The sequence below is a fragment of the Aethalodelphis obliquidens genome, unplaced genomic scaffold (assembly GCF_003676395.1).
Source record: "Aethalodelphis obliquidens isolate GAN/ISIS:26980383/991018 unplaced genomic scaffold, ASM367639v1 scaffold21, whole genome shotgun sequence".
Classification (NCBI taxonomy): Eukaryota; Metazoa; Chordata; class Mammalia; order Artiodactyla; family Delphinidae; genus Aethalodelphis; species Aethalodelphis obliquidens.
In genome coordinates, this window is record NW_020837965.1 from 22981291 (window position 1) to 22999741 (window position 18451).

Genomic DNA, 18451 nt, shown 5'->3' on the forward strand with positions numbered 1-18451 from the left:
TCTAAGAAAATCTAGATTGCTCACAGCAGTAACACTGAAGATGCTTAACTGCACCTCTGGAGGAGGCCTCCCCGGGATCCCTCTGGCTACCAATTCCACGGGTATTTCCACAGGATCCAGCCAACAAAATCCCCCGTTCGCAAGCCAATCTCCAGAACGTGGCTCCTGATCGAAGCAAGGCTAGTCACCTGTGCCCCGCAGACCTGTCCCACGGCTCAAAACCACATGCCGCAAAAGCAGCCCACCTGCCACTCCAACACTGAAAGGTGTGTGTCCTCCAGAGGAGGGAGAGGACCCAGAGGGGCTGCGAGCTCTCTTCGAGGATCCTGAACGAGAACCTTCCACCACTCTGCCCCAAGCCTTGACCAAAAAACTAGCGGGAGAAATCACTCATAATTTTTATCATTGTTAAGCCGTCAAAATAAATAAAACAGAAATAAGGTGGCCTCCTCCTCCCCGCGATAGCCATCAAATCAGCCAATCACACGTTTACCTGTCTTGCAGGCCAAACATGAACAATCACACCCGCACACACACACACACACACCTGGTCTCCAAAAATCCTGAAATGGACATCCCTCCAAAGGAACTGCAGAGACCCAAGAGGAGGCCCCTCGAATACACACCCATAATTAGTGTTTCATGTTTCTTTCTGTAAAGGAATCCGGTAACATAAATATTAATCACACATGAGAATCTGCCCCTTCAGTCTTGGACCCTTACGAGTGTCGGACTGTGATCTTCTACCCATATTTACAGATATTCAAAGGCAGATTCTATCTTGCTAGAACTGTTATAAACGGACGTCTGAGAAATCAACGAGCAAGTTCAGGCAGATATGAAAACCTTCCTGTCCAGGACTGGCAGCAGCTTTGAGTTCCCAAGTGTTGAATTTGTTACCTTTTCCGTAGACCTTTCAAAAAAAAAAAAAAAATGGACAGATGCCTTCAGCAGAAGAGCTGCTGGAAGTTCGGGTGAGCTAAATCTGAGATTTTCTGAGATCAACTGTTGCTCAAAATGCCATGAAAGCATTGTTTACAAAACACTTTAGCCTTTGAGAGCACAGAACGTGCCATACGAATATTCTGTTATGATCTGCGCCAGCCCACATCATAAATATATATGTATATACATTTTTTTTTAATTACCTTGACTCTCGTTACAGCAAATATATTCTGCTTGGTTCAGACCTACTTCTGAATAATGGAAAATAGAGACATGGTTCCAGTTCTAGCTAGAAATGCTGTCATGGTGAAGGTAAACTTTTAATCTTCTATAGGCAAACAGCATACATTTTTATTTCCAGAGCAGTAGCTTTGGGGAAATGTTTGAACATTCTCTTAAGAGCTTTGTGGTAAATACATTGGGCGTCCAACCAATGCTTTTCTGGGTCTTTAAGGGCCTGTTGGAGTGCTTTAAACAATTGGAGGCCAATTTTTAGGAAGCAAAAATAAAGAGCGACTCCTAAGACGGTGACCATTTGCATTCAAATTCTCTTTGGGGGGGTTATTGTAAGAGGTCAGGCTGGAAGAAGGACTGACATTAATTCCCTGTAATTCCAGGAGGCTTTATGCCCCATTCTAGTGGAGGGTTCCATTCCCACACAATTGGGAAAACACTTTTGTTCCTGAGTGCTTTAAAATCCCAGCCCCAGGAATTCCCTCTAGAAAAGCAGACTCCCTCTCCTCCCCCGCAAAAACAAAACAAAACTCCAAAGAAAACCACTCTGGGACAGGGCTTTTGGCCCGGGATGGACATAAAAGACACAAGGGAACTCTTTGAGGCACCTTCCAACCGGGCCTCACCTGGATCTAGGGAACTGTGGGACTCTGTCGGGCCGGGCCAAGGCGGGTTGATGAGGGCGGCACGACCCTCTAGAGCATTGGCGACAGAAGGAGAGGGGATCCCCAGGCGCCCCCAAGACCCGGGACCAACGCCAGGGAAGGAATGCCACCCCAGCCTAGGAGGCCCGCCCCTCGCGCGCGGCGGTTGGGAAGGAGGGGTCCACTGGCAGGAGTTTTCAGGAGTCCTGAAATGCAATTCCCCACGTACGGAAAGGTCGCCAGCGCGGGCGCACGCCGGGGGTCTGGGGAGGGGCCGGCGGCGGCGGATGGAGGAAAGGCGGCCCTGCGCGCACAAAGGGGCCCCGGGCCCGCGGCCTCCCCGCCCTTGACCTTGGGTCTCCGCCTCCATCCATCTCCGGGCGCTGCCAGGGAAGAGGGCTGGCCCGGGGCCAGGGGCGAGCTCGCCGGACGGCTTCGGAGCCGGGGACCAGGGGGGAGGATATCGGAAAGAAAGACTCAAGGGCAGCAAAGTGCTCCGAAGAAACCTGCATTCCAACTCCCCCGGCTCCTTCGGGAGCCGAGCCGGGTCTTGGGGCGTCTCCGATTCACTGCACGCCTCCGCCCCCGAGGAAAAGTTGCACGGAGGAGCGAAGGAAGCCCCCTCCCCTTGGCTAACCCTACGACTCGCCCGTCCCCCGCCTTCCACGGACCCGGGCCGAGAGGGGGAGGGGAGCTGTCACGGGAGGAAGAAAGGAGCGCGCCTTCCCGGCCAGGCCAGACGCGGGCAGGGTCAGCTGCGCCTCCGCCCGCCCCTCGCCGCCCAGCTCGGGCAGCTGGCCCATTAAGCCCCCGAATTATGCATGGGTCTGAAGTCCCCTCGGCACTCCCGCCCCTGGAAGACGCAATCTACGTGGGCGGCGGCCGGGGGCCGGGAGGGCAGGAAGGAGTGGCTGATGGTCGCACAGCCGCGCGCCCGGGGCGCAGACCGGAGAGGCCGCTGGAGAGTCGGCGAGCCCGGCTGCCCCGCGGGGGCCAGACGCGCCCAAAGGCCCTCGAGCAGAGCCTCTGCACCCCCGGCGGGACCAGGACCGGCCGGGAGAGGGGCACAGACCGCAGGGGAGGCCCCCGGAGCGGTCACGAAGTTGTCAGAGTGTCCGCCCATTTCCCGTACGAGGTCGGGGGGGAGGGGCGGGAGGGGAGGGTTCCGGCCGCCCCCTCGCCCCTGCCTGAGCTCTGCACCACCCGCCGTGGAGAAGGCCATTGTGTGTCCGGTCTTGGCAGGGAAGGGAGACTAATGGACCCCAACCTTGGAGGCCGCCCCGGGGGGCGGGGCCTAAGTCCCCCGCCGGTGTGGCAGGAGGCGCTCCGTCCCCGCCCCCTCCCACGGGGGAGGGGATGGTTTGCAGGTGGTGGGCACCGTCGGGGGGAGGGGAGGGGACTAGGCTGGGGGTGGGGGAGTCGCTGGAGATCCGGAGAGGCGGCCAGAGGAGTCTTAGGCTTTGTAACCGTCAGGACACATGGGAAACTGCGTTCGTGGTGAGGCAGGTGCCGGCTGGTTTCATGGGAGCGGGAGAAAGGGATCCAGTCTCAGAGTTGGGAGGATTTAGGTGTCCATCTTCCCACCCTCCCCTGTAACGCGCCAACGACCCAGGCCCCAAAGCGCAGGGCAGCCTCGTAACCCCTCGGAGTCGGGCAATCCCCACAGCAGGCTGCTTTCGGTGTCTGGAACCGCCGTGCTCCGGGCGGGCAGCACGACCCCGACGCCAGAGTGTGGACCTTGTTTGCTGTCTTAGGCCCCATTTGTTTCCTCTCCCCTTCCCTCCGAAGCACAGGCCAGGTCAGGAAAATTACATACTTCTTTTTCCCAGCGAATAAAGTCGCCTCGCCTCCTTTGCAGGGAAAGTTTTACAAGCCAGTGATGTCAGTGATGCAGGGAGAAGACCACACTGTTTAGATTTCTTAATTGGCTGGCTTTGAACTCGGGGTGGGAGGGGGAAAGAATCCACTCTGGCTCCCTTGGAGAACTTAGTTTTGTGGGGTCTACCAACCTCAAACGTTTTAGCCAGTTGCTGGGGTGGGAGGGGGTCATCAAAGCTCTGTCCTGTTTCTCCTTAAGGGAGAGGAAGAACCCTAGACGACTGTGGTCACACTGAGCCCAGGACAGGCAGTCCCTGGCCCCCAGCCCCAGGGGAGGACCCCCTAGAACCCAGCTGGGGGCTATGCTCTCCAGATGCCATGCTCTGGCCCAGAAAAGCCTTTGAAATAAAGCCAGCGTTTCCTCCACTACTTTCAAGGATCCCCTTGGTACCTGATGTCAGGAGAACAAGCCTGTTTTCTGGACACTGCTGGGTTAGACAGGCATCCTCCCTCGTGCTCCATCACAGCCCAGGCACTGAGGCTGTCAGGCCGCGGGGCTCTGCACGTGCGGGTCCTTCTTGGGTGGGCGAGGACCCACGCACCTGTTGGCACCTTTGAGCCTGGATTCATCTGCCTACACCTAAGGCTGTGTCCACACTTGGAACATGAAGGCGGTGGAAGCTGCCCAGGGTATTCAGCCAGGGTCAGCAGCCCTGATCAAATACTGCCTCGGCTTAGAGAACCAGCTTGCTGTGTCAGGCTGGGGGAGGCACCCCGCCCTTGGTGGTACATCCAAACAACTGCCTTCTCCTCTCCACACCAGGAGGGGGGGATTCTGACTTCTCACGTCCAACGAAAGGCCCTTTTGTAGCTGTTTTGCCACCCAAAGGAGCCTGGGGTCCCAGTTTCCATGCTGTCTGAGCAGCGGCAGGCAGCTCTTCTCCCACACCTGTCTCTCATTCAAGTGGTCCCACCTCTCCCTCCCAGGCCTCCCCTCCCACACCCACCTAGCCTCAGCACAGACTCCTCCTTCCTGAGCGCCCCCCACGCAGGGGAGCCTGCAGAGCAAAACCAGCAGACCAGGAAGACAGCCCTAAGGACACCCACTTAAAAACAAAATAAAACGAAGCCTTGGGCTTCCCTGGTGGCGCAGTGGTTGAGAGTCTGCCTGCCGATGCAGGGGACGCGGGTTCGTGCCCCAGTCCGGGAAGATCCCACATGCCGCGGAGCGGCTGGGCCCCTGAGCCACGGCCACTGAGTCTGCGCGTCCGGAGCCTGTTCTCCGCAGCGGGAGAGGCCACAGCGGTGAGAGGCCCGCGTACCGCAAAAAAAAAAAAAACAAAAACAAAAACGAAGCCTTGCCTTCTCCAAAAAGGCCTCCCTTCCCGAGTCCAGCTTAGGGCCTCCAAGTCCTGAACCACCCCGCCCTGCCATCTGGAGCTCCTCCCTGGGCTCAATTCCAGCAAAGCTGACACTCCTGCCCCTTAGGTCACTGGCGGCCACCTAGCAGTGCCTGGGCCAGGACGGGTCCAGATTCTGTGGGACCTGAGGTTTATACAATGCGGGGCGGTCCTCTTAACAAGAAAACAAATACCAAGCCACATCTACAACAGTGGGGACAGTGCCCAGAAGGGGCCTGGGCACTCAAGGTACCCCGAGCCTAAATTCCATCAGTCTCACAGTGCGTGCACCAGATCCTCCCAGAAGAATCTTCACAGCTTGGAGCAGAAGGAGACCCTGTTTATCCTTTAGTGTAACAGTTTTCATTTTCAGCCACCAATTTCTTCAAAGAAAACCTACTTCCAAGCCCAATATGTAACAAATGAGGAAAGTGCCTGAATAAACTTGCTTTATTCAATAAAATTAAACTTTTTGGCTTCTTTTAAAAAAAAAAAAAAAAGGAAGGGAATTTAGGTGGAAAGTTGGAGTCCACCCCCTACCCTGCTGCCAGGCTCCGCAAGCTGTCAGAAACCACTGGGGGCTCCTTCTCATATTTTGGCTAAGGAAGTTCAGGCCCAGAGAGGGGTAGGGTCTGCTCAAGGTCACACAGCATGCGGGCCACAGGTTTGGGGCCTGCCCCTCCCCACACTGCATCCAATAAGCTCACCTGCCTGTTACTAACCCTACCCTGGGTGGGGGTCAGCTCCTAACAAGACAGTTTTTTTGCACAGATGGCGGTAGGCACACAGACATGCCTAAGACAGGGCTGGGGGGTCCACTGTCCTGATTCCTGCACCCCACACTAGACCCCAGGGGCCATCACGGAGCTTCACCCTTAGGGTGGAAATCGGGAGCAGAAGGGGCCCGTGCCAGCCACAAAGACCCACACGAACCCCGGGCGGCCTGGGCTCCCTGGAGATGACCCGGTGAGGACCCCATGCCACCCTGCGAAGGTCACTGGCTGGAAGTCAGGAGCCTGGTTTCTAGACACAACCGTGCCACTGACTCACAGGGTGGCTGTGCAAGGCACCTAACGTCTCTAGGACTCAGTTTCCTCGTCTACAAAATGAAAGTAATATCTGATTTACCGCCTTGGTGGGGCAGAGACAGTGGATGGGAACGTGGGATGAAATATGACCACCGGCAGCCCATGCCTCACCACAGGAAAGAGCAGGACTGCCGGAGTTTACACCATGGGCCCCTGTTCACTGGCTGTGTGACCTTGGGCAAATGACTTAACGTCTCTGTGCTTCAGTTTCCTTTTCTGTAAAGTGAGGTTGCTAGGAGGATTAAATCAGTTAATATGTGCAAAACCCTTCAGTGACTGGCATGTTGTAAGTTCTAATAAGGATGTGTTAAATTAAAAATCCAAATATGAAAAACTCAGTCTTTTTGTCTCCTCGGTGAAAAGAGAAATCCAAGGGCACAGGGGCTGACAGCCAGGCTGCCTTATTTATATAACTTACTGACGTAGAGCCCACTCCAAAGGGATTCTACAGCTGCTGGTTATGCATTAGTCAGGCACGAAAATTAGGGGGGGAAAAGCTGTCAAATGCCTAATAAAAAACTTAAGTCAACTACTAACTATTTACTGTCAAAGAAAAACCCTAATAATAATAATAATAATAATAATAATAATAATAATTGAGGCTGAATGCTGGTTAGGTTCTCCGCTTGGGAGCCCAGTGCCTTTTCCTCTCACTCTCTTGCTTTACTTCCTTCTCCCTTCCTGCCCTACTGCTGGAAGCAGGGATCCACCTATATAAATCACAGATAATAAGGTCCAAGACCTAAAAAGGGGAGAAAACAATGACCCTCTAGCTGACCGGTATTTCATGTCTTCTTAATTCAATACGACTTCCAACCACGACTCTGTGCTACAGTCATGTTGCGTAGCTGCTGACACTCTTTGCCATGGTTTGGACAGTTTACCAAGGTACCTGCCATCTCCTGCCTCCCTGGGAGGCCAGCAGGACAGGGACCACTCACCCCCCGTTTACAGGTGAGGAGACCAGGACTCCGTGAGGGGAAGTGGCTTGCCTCAAGCCGCAGGGCTGGGCAGCCTGGTGTGGTCAAAGGTCACCTGTCCCTATTCAAGATAAACGGGGTCTGGACTCAGCCCCGCCAGCAACCAGTTACACAAGCTCAGACAAGTCCCGTAATAGGCAAGAATGGGGAATCAGCAAAGAGATCCTTCCAGCTCAGGCCAGGAGGCCAGAACCCCCATGCACCCCACTGGCAGCTCTATTATTAACAGTTAAGAATCTACAGGGACCTATTATATGCATACATTGTCTAAACCAAACCTTATAACAAGCCTGAATGGTAAGAAAGATTATCTCCATTGTACAGCAAACAGATTTGGAGAAGTGAACATTTGGCTGTAGGTCATACAAGTCACTGGCAAAACCCAAATTCCAGCCCTGGTCCATCTGAATTCACATTTTATTGCTTGCTTTTCTGCCACCTTCACCAGGAAGTATGGGCAACTGTATGAAGATGCCTGGGCTTGTGCATCAAGGTTTCTGGAGGCCTGAGGCCTCCTGGCAGTATCTCCAAGTGTCATACCCGGGACAGTCTTCAAAGACCTCCTTGAATGGGGTCTAGAGATAGTGCCTGCCACCAATGGCTCCACCAGCCAGGCAGAATTAGAATACCTCTTCTCCCTCAAGGCCTCCACACCCTGTGCTATCCGAGGAAGACAGGCAGACCTGAATCTGATTCCACTTTGCTGTGTGACCTCGGGAAAGTCCCTTAACCTCTCTGAGCCCCAGCTCAAAGTGGGATTAGAAATATCTATATTTCAGAGTGGGGTTAATGGTATCTGTTTCAAGACTGACGTCTATTTCAAGGTGAGATAACCCAAGAAAAGCACCTGGCACGGTGTGGGTGACCAAGTTGGCCCCCTCTTCCCCACAACCCACAGGCCCCGCCCAAGCTCTGAGGTCAGCCCTGCAATGCCCAGCACCCCAGCCGGAGCCCAGGGCCATGTCTAGAACACTCCATGACTCCTTGGTGCAGACAGAACTAGTAATTAGCTGTCACGATTTAATAATAAAAAAGATAATCCAGGCCACAGCACACATGGATTTAACTAATCTTAATTTGAAGGGAAAATAACAACTCTAAATATATCAAATGCAAGTTTTTTAAGACAACCTGCAAGTGGGGTTTATCTCCAGTTTCCAGCACAAGCAAGTTATTTAGTTCCTCCCACTGGCCAAGCTAATATTCTTCTATTCACACTTATTTATTTTTTACAGTCTGAAACAAACGTTCTCAGAGCAGCACGTAAATCCTCCAGCTGAGCAGAAGCCCTTTTCTGCAACGCATTTTGTCACTGGGACCCCAAACCAAAGCTCTGGTCTGTGCCCTGCCTGCTACGTGAACCCCACCCCCTACCCGCAGACACACCCCCGGCCCTTCCCGGGTTCCCAATAAAGACATACAGAGTGGGTGGGGCCGTCACACCAAGGACCTGCCCGCCACCTCCAGCCCAGGGGGACCTGCCACGTCCTGTCACCCACTGCCTGTCTCCTGCATTTCTCCAGAAATCTGACATTTGGGGTTTTGGAGGAGGAGCAAAAAACAAAACAAACAAACAAAAAAACGGCAAAAGGCAAACGTGTTTCTGACAGCTGATAGCTCGCTCCTTCCGTGATCGCTTCTTTTGGTTACGGAAGGGGTGATAACATGCAAAAATAAAATACCTGTGATCGGGGGCTATAAAATAGGAATTCTAAGGAGGAATCTGGAGAGAACGGCTGAGAGAGATATCCAAAGTAAGTTTTCAAGGTTCTGACTTAGAAAAGCAAGCCCCTCATGCCACCAGGCAGGGTCCACGCTCTTTTAAAAGATTTCTAGATGCTTCCACTTCTCAGTGGTCTATCCAAGGCCAGACCCTGTGCTAGGTGGGCGCTTAACACCCTCACCTCATTGAATTCTGAGCATGAAGCCAAAAAAGTAAGTGCAGACAAGGAAACTGAGGCCCAGAAAAGTAAAGTGACTTGCCTGGGTGGGCGCGTAAATCCCACCCTGGCCGACTGGCAGCAGAGCCTGTGCTCCTTCAACCCCCCCACCCCCCGCCCCCGGACCCTACCCCCAGGGCGACCCGCCCTCAGAGCTGTCACCATATGACAGTAATGTGACTGAAGACAGGGGAAGGAGGGGTGACACACCAGACGGGACAGTCGTCCTGAGGTTGTTTCTGATGATGGCATCCTCAGAACCCCAAGGAAATTTCTCCCCCATCCCAGGGAGACCTACAGTACTAACACCAGGAGATGACGGAGCCAGGGAGAGAGCAGAGCATCCGTAAGGGAAGGGGGAGGGTGTTCATATTTGCAGTACGTGCACCGTGCACCAGGCACATGTCATTTAAACGCCATGAGTGTTGTCAGGTAGGTTCCCAGATGAGGAAGCTGCAGCTCAGAAGGTCAACTCACAATGCGAGGGGCCGGCAAGCAGCAGGGTGGGGCGCAGACTTGGGTTCTCCAGTGGAGGCCGCAAACCTGGACACCCCTATACCCCCTTCTCCTCACCCCTTCCCAGGATGCCCATCCCAGATAACAGCTCAGAGACTCATGCTCTTGGCGAAGCCTGGGCCCCACTCATCTCCCCTCCCAGGCTTTCCTCTTCCTGCTCCCCTTGATGCATGGGTCCCGCAGCTCCATCAGAACCCTCCACAGAGGCAGGAGAATGCAGCACGAAGGGATCTTGAGAAACGTAAAGAACTCCTATTCAGGCAGACGTGTATCCGATGCTTGCCCCTGAGTCAGGTCTCCAGCCAAAGCCCTCACCTCTGACCAATGCCAGCCCTCTGTCTGCAGATGCACCTTGCACACAAGCTCCAGGGACCTCCTCCACCCACAGCTCATGGTCAAGGAGCAGCGCCCCAGGCCTCGACCGCACACATCAAGGGCAGGGCCGCTCACACTCCGGCCGTGTCCCCCAAGCGGGACAGAGCAGCGGCCCAGATGGCCATCCTCCCACATGCTCCCACTCCCTGGATGTTCTTTCAGGTGGGGATGTCCGGGGTGGGGGAACGGCAGTAGGTGCTCAGTTGTTGGTTGAATGAATGAATGAATGAATGAATGAATATCCTCCAGGAGACAAGGCTTCAGAAACGTCCTCCTTCTACTCTCCTACTTCTCTATCATTAAAAAAAATAAAAAAGGAAGAATTAACTATTTCTTTTATACCCGTCTCCAGAATACCATCTCCAAGAAAGGGTCCAACCCTGGTGTCATGATCTACGGAATTCCAACACGGTTCTCACCCTGGGGATGCCCTTAACGGTGGAAGGGATCCCACATATTTACAGGCCAGCCCTGCCCATCCATCTCTGGAGCCCTGCCTCTAGAAGCACCTGGCAGGAGGAGAGTTGGGACCTGCCTGTCTGGACCACACTCAGATTGTGGGCTCCGGGAAAGGCAGGACCCTCACGACCACCTGGGCACCTCGCCTCAGACAGCCAAGCCAGAGGCGGAGTCCCAAGGATCAGCCCTCCCCGCCCTGACCAGCTACCGAGCGGGGCCAGCTCTGGGGACAACAGCGGAGCATGGACTGGCCGGAGCATGCCCCTGCCACGGCCGGGGAGCAGGGACAGGAGAGGCCTGGGCGAGGCCAGCGGTGCCAGCGGCCGGGGCAGCAGCTGTGTGGATTTCCGGAAGCCCGGGTGGAGAAGCGCCTGTAATTCTTAGTCCCCCTCTTAAAATATAAAGACTCAATTATCTCTGAGCAGCTTGCTTTGCACATGAATTGACACATTTATTTTACAATAAATAACTGAAAGTTATCTGTGTTTCCTTTACTGTTAATCTACACAGAGAAATAATAAACAGGGCTTGTCTACAAAAATGCAACTCCTGCAGTCCTCAGAATTCAATTAAGCTAAAATAATTAATGCTCCCACCATAGTAAATGACTATACATTGGAGCCACTGAAGTTTTGTGCTTTAATCTTTCCTTTTTATTAAAAAAAAAAAGAAAGGAAAAGTTGGTGCCAAAGTAGGGAGGGGAAAAAGCAGAAAGGGAAACTGGGAAGGAAAGAGCATGATGGGCTGTTAAAATGGAATGGTCGTCTTCAGCTGACACAGCATGGAGACTGTCTTGTGCTTTCGATTAAAATAACATTTTAAATGCTTTGAACAAACATATCTCTTTAGACTTCTAAGGGATTATTTTACATATTTCTTCAAGAATGAAGAAATCCATTCGTCCTGTTGCTGAACAGAAAGGGCCAAGAATATCTCTCGTCACACATAGAATAAAAATACTGTAGGCCACTGCAGTATTACAACCCAAAAAAGGGGGGGATGGTGGGGGACGGGGGGACAGGGGGGTGAGGACAAAGCTGCCTTGAAGATTAACTTCTATGAAATCATAAACAAACCTACCCACAATGATCTGCAAACAAACAAACCTACCCACAATGATCTGCAGCCTCTCATTGGAAAATACCTTCAATGCGAAATGAGGATTCGGATGGGTTCTGGAGAAAGCAGGAAGAAAGCCCTTCCACTGAAACATGCATAGGGGACCGTCTCATCGGCAGAAGCCACCCTGAAAGGTCTGTGTGCACTGATGCCAGGTGTTTATACCACTGGTGAGAACTATCCCTCTAGCGTCAGACAAAGAAAAGAAACACAGACAAAAGGGGCCCAACACCTTTGTGGATCGTGGCTCTGGCCCTAAGGAAGGATCACTCAGATCTACACGGTGCTCTGAGAAACCAGGGTTTACAGGACTTTGGCCTGAACATGTCAGACACTTTTCTCAAGGCCCCTGGCAACTTAAGAGTGTGGGAGACTTCGTGCTAGGACACCCACAAGAAGGCCGGCACCCACAAGAAGGCCGGCCGCACAGGCCAGTCTGGTTAGACGGGGTCTCCCCAGGGCCCAGCCGGTGCCTGCAGGAATCTGCACACCACCGCAGTCTCTTCACAGGAGAGAGAGTCCATTAATCCCACTGTACAGATGGGCAAAGTGAGGCCCAAGGTCACAGAGCGGCCAGGAGGTTGCCACAGAGCTGGGCTTGCTGCATCACCCTAACTGCCTGCTGGGTGATGGGGGGCTCCTGGCCATGCCCATCCATCTCGCCCGTGGGAGCAGAGTGCCCCACTTCCCTCAGGCTCACCCCACAAGGACCACCCAAAGCCTCAGTCCGTCCAGTCTGTTTTGGACCAAGACACGGTGGAGATGGACACACAGACTTCCAGCCAAGCAGCTGCTTGTGCGCTGCCACACCAGAAGGGACCCCCAGGAGAAAAGTTCCACTAGCAAAGCATTTGTGGAGCCTCTGCTCCTTTAACCCACACACCAGGCCTGCCGGGATCGTCCCTCCTGGTGACACGTGGAGAAACTGAGGCTCTGACCCTGAAGGTAGTCCAAAGTCTATCGGCAGGGTCTAAACCCTCACCTGCACGAACTCCGATAGCGTCTTGCTGCAGGACAGACTGCTGTTTCTAGGAAACACAGGCCAGCCAGGGCCCTGAGCTCAGAAGTATGAACCGGAAGCAAACACTCCGGGCTGCACGGAGCACAGGCTCCCTGCAAGAGGCTCTGGTGCGCCGTGACCTTGACCCGGAGAGGACTTGATGCGTAAGCCGACCTGCCCGAGGACGCAAGCCTCTACACCTGTGCTTCAGGTGCTAAAAGCCAGCTGTCCAGATGACCGGCCAAGTGGGCATGGCAGAAGGGACGGCCAACCTCCCCCAAGGGGCACCTGCTCCAGCAAGTTCTCACAGGCCCCTCCCCAGACCTACGCCTAGGACCAGGCAACATCAGAAGGAGCCTCTTTCGACAGATGGGAAACGGAGGCCAGAGAGCAGAGAAGTGAAGGCCCCACCCACACGCAACATCTCGTAAAGCCTCACAACCACCCCGACGAGATGGGTCTCATTCGCTCCACTGCGCAGATGTGGAAACTGACTTGTCCAAGTTGTGAAGAACGAATTCCACCCAAGACTATCTGCTTCCAAAGCCAGAGACTAGGCCAAGAACGCCTGCAAAGGGAGGGCCAGCTAGCCTTCCGAACGTCCATCCTGTCCTCCTAGCTGCCTACGGATCAGGCCCCACCATGGAGCCTGTGGCCAAAAGCACAGTGACCACCATCAGCCCACCGGGCCTCTCCAAGCTCCAGGCCCGTCTCCTCCCGAGGGTCACTGGACGGCAAGGGCGAGCCCACCTGTGGCCCCGTCCTGGTAGCCCCCGGGCCCTCCCAGCACCAGCACCCTCAGACAGAGGGCGAGCCCCCCCGCAGTGCGAGGGGCGAGGGCAGGCCTGGGACCCGAGAGGTGGCTTCGGCAGCGGCCAGACGAGTGCAACGTTCCATACCTGCAATGTTCTCCTGCTTGGGGCAGATGCCTTTCGTGGGTGAGAGCAGGTGGTCATCTTCGTCGGGGGTGACCTGGATCCCGATCTCCACCGGCTCGGACACTTTCCTGAGCTCAGAGCGTGAGGAGGGCGGCGGGCTGCCCTTGTCCAGGCCTTTGTCATAGCAGCCACCCAGGCTGCCGCCACACTGCTTCTTCTTGTGCTCTATAAAAACCAGGATGTCCCCCAGGGGGAAGTTCATCTGACACTGTCCACAGGTGAGCAGGTCAGGGTCGGGGCCCCCCACCATCAGCCCCAGGCTGCTGGGCTCCTCTATCTCCAGACCCTCATCTTCCTCGAGGATGGTGGCCTCCACATGCTCAGGCTCTGCTGGAGAGAGAAAGGAGAAGGGAGGGGGGGGCAGAGAAGACAAGATGGGCTTAGGCAATCACAGGCACCCAGCGCTCATTCCAACCCTTCCCCACCAAGAGGCAGGCCCCTCCACTGCAGGATGCTAGACGTCACCACGTCCTCCCCACAACTCCTGGAGGCAGGGGGTTCACCATCCTGCGTGCAACAGATGGGCAAACTGAGGCTCCCGGAGCAGCGCTGCAGCTCCCAGAGGTTGCTGCTTAAGTGGTACTGATCTTACTGCTTTCTAGTTTATTTCCTGCCAATTCCGCCTCCCCCCCCACCACCAACTCAGCATAGGGACACACACACATGACCACCCGCACGTCCACACACATCTTGGTTTCACCAGAGACTGGGCCGTCTAGAGAGGTGTCTCTCAAACTCTGCAACATCTAAGAACCACCTGGGAGCTTTGAAAACCCCCGACACCCAGGCTGCACCCCAGACCAGCTACACTGAGAGCCAAACATCAATCAGTCTTTTCCTTTTTTTTTTTTGTAAGATTCCCAGGTGATTCCAATGGGCGGCCAAGGCTGAGAACCGGGAGCCAGAGCTGTCTCTCCCCGCTTAGGCTCAGGCTGCCCCCTCTCTTCCCTCCCACCTTTCATTCACGTCCTCCCCATTCATAAGAGTCCTGCTTGCATTCCTCTACCTGAGACCTGGCTGCACACCAGACAAGAAAACAGAAACCCAGACGGGCGTCCCAGGGCCAGTCCTTGCGAGAGAAAGGAACCCACGGGCTCAGAAAGCAACAAGTGAGCGTTGGTTCAAAAAGAAATATTGAAAGAAAAAAAAAGAAAAATGCAGGGAAGAGACGCTGGGAGTTGGCTGGCTGAAAGCGGGAGCCGGCTTTCCTGCCAAACACTCTGCTCCCGGTCAGCCTTCCATTGCTTTGTAGATTTCCCGACACTCACCAACTCCCCACTGTCCTTTTTTGTTTGTTGGTTTTATTGTCACTCCCAGAAAAAAGAAAAGAAAAAAAAAATAATTCTTCAGACTACAAAAGCATTTCTTGGCAGAGGACAAACCACACTTTCAACGGGCTGTACGTTTTCATATTTCTTTAGCAGCCGATATATCTCCTTTCATTCTTTTTTGTAGGGGGCACGGGACCCAACTATTTTGAAGCTAATAAATGCCTCAAAACGCAGCAACCCCCTCAGGGAAAACTGGGAGACACGGCAGCCGAAACTGTCATAAATAAGGGACGCGGACAGTGAGGTTGCATCCTTCCTCGGGGTCTGAGCAAATTCGGGGTGGAATTTTTCGAGAGCAAATGTCAGTCGTCATGTAGATAGCACAAGCGGCAGGGTCTTCAGAGAAGCAAGAGGGCGGCCAGAGGTCTGAAACCCGAGGAGGCAGGTACATTTTCTGTTGTATTTAGAAAAGGATAATGAAAACCACAGAACAGAGGGAAGAAATGGAATGGGGGAAAACACATTCCGTGGCAGTGAAGTTATTGACGGGTCAGAGCCAAAGAACAGACAATTTAAGGAAAAAATTCTGTGGCATCTTCCATCCTACATATAAATCACTGCTCTGTATTTTCTGAATACAAGCTTCTCCAGGGCCTGTGAGAGTCCATGTGTAAGACCGGATAGACGGCACATGTAACATGTATGAACTAGGCATGCACGGGTCAGTGCACAGGTATTGCTGAGAAGGGAAGTGACAATTTGAGATCCCGCCTGTGCTTATAGAAAAGCAGACAGAACCCTCGATGAATTACACGTAGAAACGCACTGGAAATGTGACCGCACAGAAACACCCCGCAGATGAGGAAATCCGAAATCTCTCGTCTGCATACCTCTAACAAAAAGAACCTATAAGGTATGAGAAACAGTGCACAAAGGCAGCCCCAGAAACCACTAATTACACTTTAAAAAGAAATCGGGGTTTATTTTAAAAAGAGTTGGAAGACAATGCTACATGATTCATTTACCAATTTATTTTATGAAAAGACGCTTTGCTATGGTTAAAATGTAATCACAACCCTCACGCCGAACAGTGGTTCTAGGGGGGACTGGGTTCCAGGTTCCTGCGAACGGTTTGCCAGAATGTAAAAGGTAATTATTCAGTGCCTCTTTCCCCTTTAATGATCTAACATTGAGCAATACTGTTTATATTGAAAAGCTCGCACCTTTAATTACCAATTACATATACATAATTTCAGAGCCAAAGGAGAGGGCTGTGAAAACAGTTCTTTAGAAATATAAGGATGTATTGTAGGCCATTTCTAGAAAAGGAACTCTAATAAATGGGGGGAGAATGTCAAAATATTGTTTTGTTAAAAAGAGAGAGAGAGAGAGGCACAAAGGAAATGCGCTAAAATGCAAAGAAAAAGGACAAAATGAAATTGAGAATTCAAATGAAACACGGGTGAGCTCTGTGGAGGTACCCGGGCCCTCCTGAGCGGGCCTGGCAGCCGGCTGCCTCCATAAGGGCATTTGATAAAAATAAACAAAGACAACAGCTCATCCATCCAAATCCCAACTTGATCATCCTTTCTGAGGATGGGGAGGTGTTTTCTGCCGTCTAATTTCATCTTTGGTTTCCTTGTTTTGGTTTTGCTTTTCATTAACTTTTTCAGCCAAGTCCGTCCATCCGTACTCCTGGTGGGAGTTTTGGGAAGAAGCACGAATATCTCCTCTCTGTTGGGAGGTGTTAAGCTACGTAATTTCAAATTTCTTTTCTCTTTTAAAAGAAACACAGACGAATTTAAAAATGAGCAAAGGTCACCTGTTCCTAAGTATCCCTCCCTCGCCCCTCCATCTTTTGCTAAGGACTCTGTACCAGTACTTTTTCCTTTTTCTCCTTTTTCTTTTGTTTTGCTGTTTTGGGTAACATCTGGTATTCTTTCCTTTATTTGGCGGCCTCTGCCTTTTCACTTTCCTCACGCAGCAAGCCCTTGTGAGCCCCAGTAATTGAGTTTGAAAATAGCCGAAGCCGTTCACTGGGCTGCAGGTCTAATTTCTCCCTCCAGCCAACCAGCCTGAGCAGCCAGGCGCTGCTGGCGTCCCATCCTGCAGACGGCTCTGAACTCGGGTCTCCAGACCCCGGGTCCAGCTCACTGCCTCCTCCAAGGGTGTGCAGGAGAAAAAGAAACACAAAAAAATCCCCTTCCCCCCTCCCCACTTGCAGTGCTGAAAGTAAAACTCCTTAGGATGACAGGGGTTTTCACCCAACTCCAATAATGGGGTTCCCTCTGCCCAGCCCCTGGCACGGGGAGCTCTGGGCTTTGACTCTTCAGGAGGCGCTTCCCAGGAAGGCAGCGACGTCACCCCGAACCCCAAAACTGTCAAATTTCTAGGCCAGAGCAGGTGGACCAAGACAGCTTGCTGAATCTCATGTTCAAGGCCTTCGGAGACACCCCCAAAGGGCTGTGGTTTCACTTCCGCTGGCAGGCGGATACCGAGCTGGGCGTGTGGGGTGCATGTGTGTGCGTGTGTGTGTCTGTGTGTGTGTCCCTTCTTAGAACCCTGTCCCTCACAGAAGAAATAAAAGGAGAAAGAACCATTTGCCCAAGCTCATTGGAGGGCAAAGTGAGACGGGCCTGGCCCCCACCCCAGAACCTTCCTTCCTCTGACCTGTGGGCACCTCGATGGAGCCCACACAGCCTCAGAGAACCCGGCCCCTGCTGGGACAGGCACCCAGCGATGAGAAAGCACCAGAAAAGTGAAAAGCCACATACAAACGAAACAGCCTTTCAAATTCCCAGACCCTACAAACCAGTCCCTCAGGCTGCCCTGTCCGGCAAACTTCTTCAAAAAAAGAAGGCGAAGATGAGGTCTTTCCCCCGAGAGGATTTTTGCTTTCACGCAAAGCTCCCCGAGGGTCAGGCAGCCCTGGAAAATACTGCTGCCCTCACTAGTACGAGCTGAATAAAGTAGAGGGATCGCTAAAATGTTTGACTCATTAGGAGGAAAAATGAATGAATGCAGCAGACGACCTGTTTAAACGTCAGGTATCAGATTGGGGTGGGTCCTGAAATGTGACGTCCGAAAGCACATGGACAAACGTGTATTCACACACACACACTTATACATTTGTTGTAATTTTCCTTTACAACAAAACCACATTTAATTCACAAGGCGAGGCCTCCTCCCAGCTGATAAATGCATTCAGAAGCAATGAAATCAGGGTTCGCAGATAATAATGGACGTTGTTGTTAAGTGGACGAGGAAGCACTTGGTCCTAAGACTCGCTCCCCCATGCTTGGCTGGGAAGGAATGTGGGCAGAAGACAGATGGAAAGACATCATTAACACCGGCCCAGCCAAGCAGCCCACAGGCCCCCGGCAGCTGCAAAGGCCTAGCGAGCCTTACCTGGTCAGTGACTGCCCTACACACACGCTGGGCTCCAAGGGCCCCGCCCACCCTGGGTCTCCCCTAACAACTGCCCCTGCACCTGCCCTTCGGGGAATTCCAGCCAAGGGGCGGGCCTCTGTCCCCAGAGCACAGCGTGTGTGCCCTGCTGCACACACAGCGCACAGGCCCATGTCCCCTTACCCCTGCACTGATTCAAATCCAAATCGCTGTCCTTAATGGCTAAGCCACAGACCAGGAGACACCTACATAGAGTTATGGATTCAGTGATGGGGGCGTGGGTGGATAGGGGAAGGATGTGGGGAGGAGGGGTGCC

At 53.2% G+C, this 18451-nt stretch overlaps 1 protein-coding gene across 5 annotated transcripts in view; it reads right to left on the bottom strand.

The window, feature by feature from the left end:
• BCL11B (BCL11 transcription factor B) overlaps positions 1–18451 on the bottom strand; it is a 96141-nt gene that overhangs the window by 68746 nt on the left and 8944 nt on the right. For 2 of the 5 annotated variants that reach the window (XM_027120532.1, XM_027120529.1), the window contains exon 2: positions 13418–13783. The exons of 1 other annotated variant lie outside the window; for it this stretch is intronic. In XM_027120532.1, the coding sequence (XP_026976333.1) occupies positions 13418–13783 (366 nt within the window). Of the gene's footprint in view, positions 1–13417; positions 13787–18451 lie in introns of all 5 variants that reach the window. 2 more of the 5 variants (XM_027120531.1, XM_027120528.1) reach the window with 1 other exon arrangement.